Genomic DNA, 3,071 nt, shown 5'->3' on the forward strand with positions numbered 1-3,071 from the left:
TAGTTTTAGATCTGTCTTTATCTGGTAATCAGAATTTCATAATTTATCTTGAACCTGGTACACGGCCCAATTAAGCTCTCTCCTTACATCCCTACCTCTTAGTCTATAAAGAGTAATCATCATAAAATACGTTTTTGTTTGTCATGACTGTTATAAGCCGCGCCAATAAAGAAACGAATCGAAAATGGCGTCTAGTACTTGCAAAGACAGATGGTAGGGTCAGCAATACTAGGGTTTAGTTCCCGGGAAATTTCGAAAAAATAGATATTTTTCAATTTTATTAAAAATATTTTTTAAGCAAGATTAATATTCCGGGATCGAAAACCCATTAGTTTCAAGCTTGTTAAGAGATACATAAGTATGTAGAATACATAGGTGTAAATATAAAACAATGCTTTGAGCGAAACATTATTATTTATTTATCAAAATAGACAAATTAATTTTGAGACGTTGATGGCCTTTCACCGGTTTTAGTAGACGTTGATGTCCCTTCACCGGGGTCATCGTAATCAATCTCTTCAATCCCAGACATCTCACTGTCCCTTTCTTCCGCCGAAGTATCAGTTTCACTTGATGAATCGTCGCTGCTATCCATACCCACTCGTATAATGAAATCATCTATTTCCGTTTCATTCGTAACGTCACGTGTCCAGTACGTTTCTTCTACTCTTTTAATATGGTTGATTTGTTTTTTCCAGTCTTCAGCTGTTATTGATGAGATGGCATCTTTTGTTAGTTGTTCAATTTTGTTTTCATGCTGTTCCACATTTTTGTCAGCAACCCTTTGTTTTAACAAATTCCAGATATGCTCAATCGGGTTCAAATCACAGTTATATGGGGGCAATCTTAGGACTTCGTGTCCGTGTGATTTTAATAATTCATCCACTACATACTTTTTCTCTGGCATTTGTTTCTTTAACTCTGTTAGGAGCTCTGCTTTTGTCCATTCCTCTCTGTAGGTTATATTATGTTCCTTCATAAATTTTTTTACATCATCTTTTCGAGTAGCCGTTGTTGGTGCTTTGTCCAATTGCATCGAATGATACGAAGCATTGTCTAGTACTAGAATACATGATGGAGGCAGATTTGGAATTAATTTTTCATTCAAATATTTTAGAAAATTTTGGCCATCCATTTCGTCGTGGTAGTCACCTGTTTTACATTTCGCTTTAAAAACCAGGCCAGCACCACTCACGAAACCATTTTCACTTCCTGCGTGAACTATTACCCACCTTTGGCCAGGGCTGTCATTTTTTCGAACACCCTTATCCCTCGAACTTTGCCAGCATTTGCTTACTGTATAGTGGGCGTGAATCCATGTTTCATCCATATATATCACAGGTTTTTTATCGGGTCCTAATGCATCATTTTCTCTAATGCGTCGCAAATAGCGGGCTCGCCAAGCTTTAATATTGTCTTTTTCTATAAGAATCGATCTGTTTTGACGGCATTTTTTGAACCGATAGCCAAGTTTATTTTTTAAAATCCGCCTCAAAGTTGTTTTAGATCCTTTAAAATTTAAGTCTTTTTTTGCGGATGCCAATATTTTATTTAACGTGGGTACTTCTTTACGCACATCGTAAATAGAATTAACAATATTTCCGATGGCACAGATATCAAAATTGTCAATGGGGACTCTAGTATTATGTAGACCACGTCTCCCTTTGCTGGGTGTCCGAATTCTTGTCTTCTTCTCCTCAGCAAGTTGACCTTAAAAAACAAAAATAATTCTCAGCATTAATAAAAACATTGAACATTGCAGTTATCATCGGATATTAGCCGTAACATATCGAGAATATCTAAGAAGTACCTATTTATAAGCATATTTTATTCCTTATTTTTATAAAAGAAATAATTTGTATTATACATATAAATCTTATTATAAGATTAAAACTTAATTTTCGTTTCCAAAAGAAAGATTTAGTTCAAAAATGGAATGAAAATATTTCCCATTAGTTGTTTTTTACAGAAGATAGCCTATATGGGCTATGAGCTTTTGCATGCTAAAAGCTAGGCGAAAATAACTTAAAAAGAAAAACAAAGAACTAGCGATAAACTAGAACTCCGCGCCACAAAAGAAGTCCCGTGGATGAGGTCGTTGCACGTCAAAGGCGGCCATCTTGAGACACGAAAAAGAACTCTATTGCAAAGAAATAAGAAAAGTCAAATTTAGTTCCACAATATGCCGCGGGACTTCTTTCGTTTCAATCTAGGCAACATGGTCTTATTTTATGAATTAGGTATGATCTTAGCCTGCTCCACACTAACTGGACGAATTTAAAAAAAAAATAACATCAATCGTGTAATATTGAGGTTATTTTATTATTTCTCGTAAATTATAGATTTCTTCACAAAAACTATTTAATGTCTATACTTGTGTACAAAATCATGCCGCGGGTTACTAATGACATACCCTTGTTAAATACGAAAAATATATTACATACCTTCTTTTTTTATTTTCACAATAGTGCTAACAGATAAACCCGTGGCCATGGCGGCGCGAGCGTTTGCGTATTGAAACGGATGATACCGTTCCAAATTTTTTTCTTCTTGGAAGTATTTGATGACGTTATAAACAATATCACGTGCATCACTTCGAAGAACCTTGCCTCGTTTTCCAGAAGTCGTCATAATGACCACGTATCAACACGGCACTTAAAAGTTGGGTTAGGAATTTGGAAACAAACAGCGTCGTGAGCGTCGTAGCAGCGGAAGAGCAAAACCAGACTGATTCATTTTTTTTTTGTATACGGTACGCCCGTGTGTGAGTAAAGACAGCAATAGCGTGCGAGTGAGAGAGAACGATGAGTGACGCCATTTTCGATTCGTTTCTTTAATGGCGCGGCTTATACAATAAGGAGTTTAACCTTTACAGTTACAGGCTTACTTACTGTAAATACTCGATATAAATCATTGTCCGCGACGATATTTCACGATCCTTCCTTATAAGGCCGCCGATAAACTAGACCTGAATCAAGGCGGTACTAAATACTAAATTGTATTGTGAAGCAATAGTAATAGAGGGTATTTATTAATATCTGATAGAGTCAAAGGCTATGTCGAAACAAAAA

The 3,071-nt window shown here is 35.9% G+C and overlaps 1 protein-coding gene across 1 annotated transcript; it reads right to left on the reverse strand.

The window, feature by feature from the left end:
• Positions 1 to 395: 395 nt before the first annotated feature.
• Positions 396 to 2,850, reverse strand: LOC126372490 (uncharacterized). Its single transcript, XM_050018288.1, has 2 exons — positions 2,445 to 2,850; positions 396 to 1,710 (listed from the first exon to the last, which is right to left on the reverse strand). The coding sequence occupies exons 1-2, from the start codon at positions 2,629 to 2,631 to the stop codon at positions 437 to 439; spliced, it is 1,461 nt and encodes a 486-aa protein (XP_049874245.1). The 5' UTR covers positions 2,632 to 2,850; the 3' UTR covers positions 396 to 436.
• Between the last annotated feature and the right edge of the window lie 221 nt (positions 2,851 to 3,071).

The sequence above is a fragment of the Pectinophora gossypiella genome, chromosome 14, assembly GCF_024362695.1.
Source record: "Pectinophora gossypiella chromosome 14, ilPecGoss1.1, whole genome shotgun sequence".
Lineage (NCBI taxonomy): Eukaryota > Metazoa > Arthropoda > Insecta > Lepidoptera > Gelechiidae > Pectinophora > Pectinophora gossypiella.

Bases quoted from the DNA above. Each gene is read 5' to 3' on its own strand.
- LOC126372490 (XM_050018288.1), bottom strand. From the start codon at position 2,631: ATGACGACTTCTGGAAAACGAGGCAAGGTTCTTCGAAGTGATGCACGT. The intron at 1,711-2,444 runs GTATGTAATATA...TTGTTTTTTAAG, and splicing joins TGTGAAAATAAAAAAAGAAG to GTCAACTTGCTGAGGAGAAG.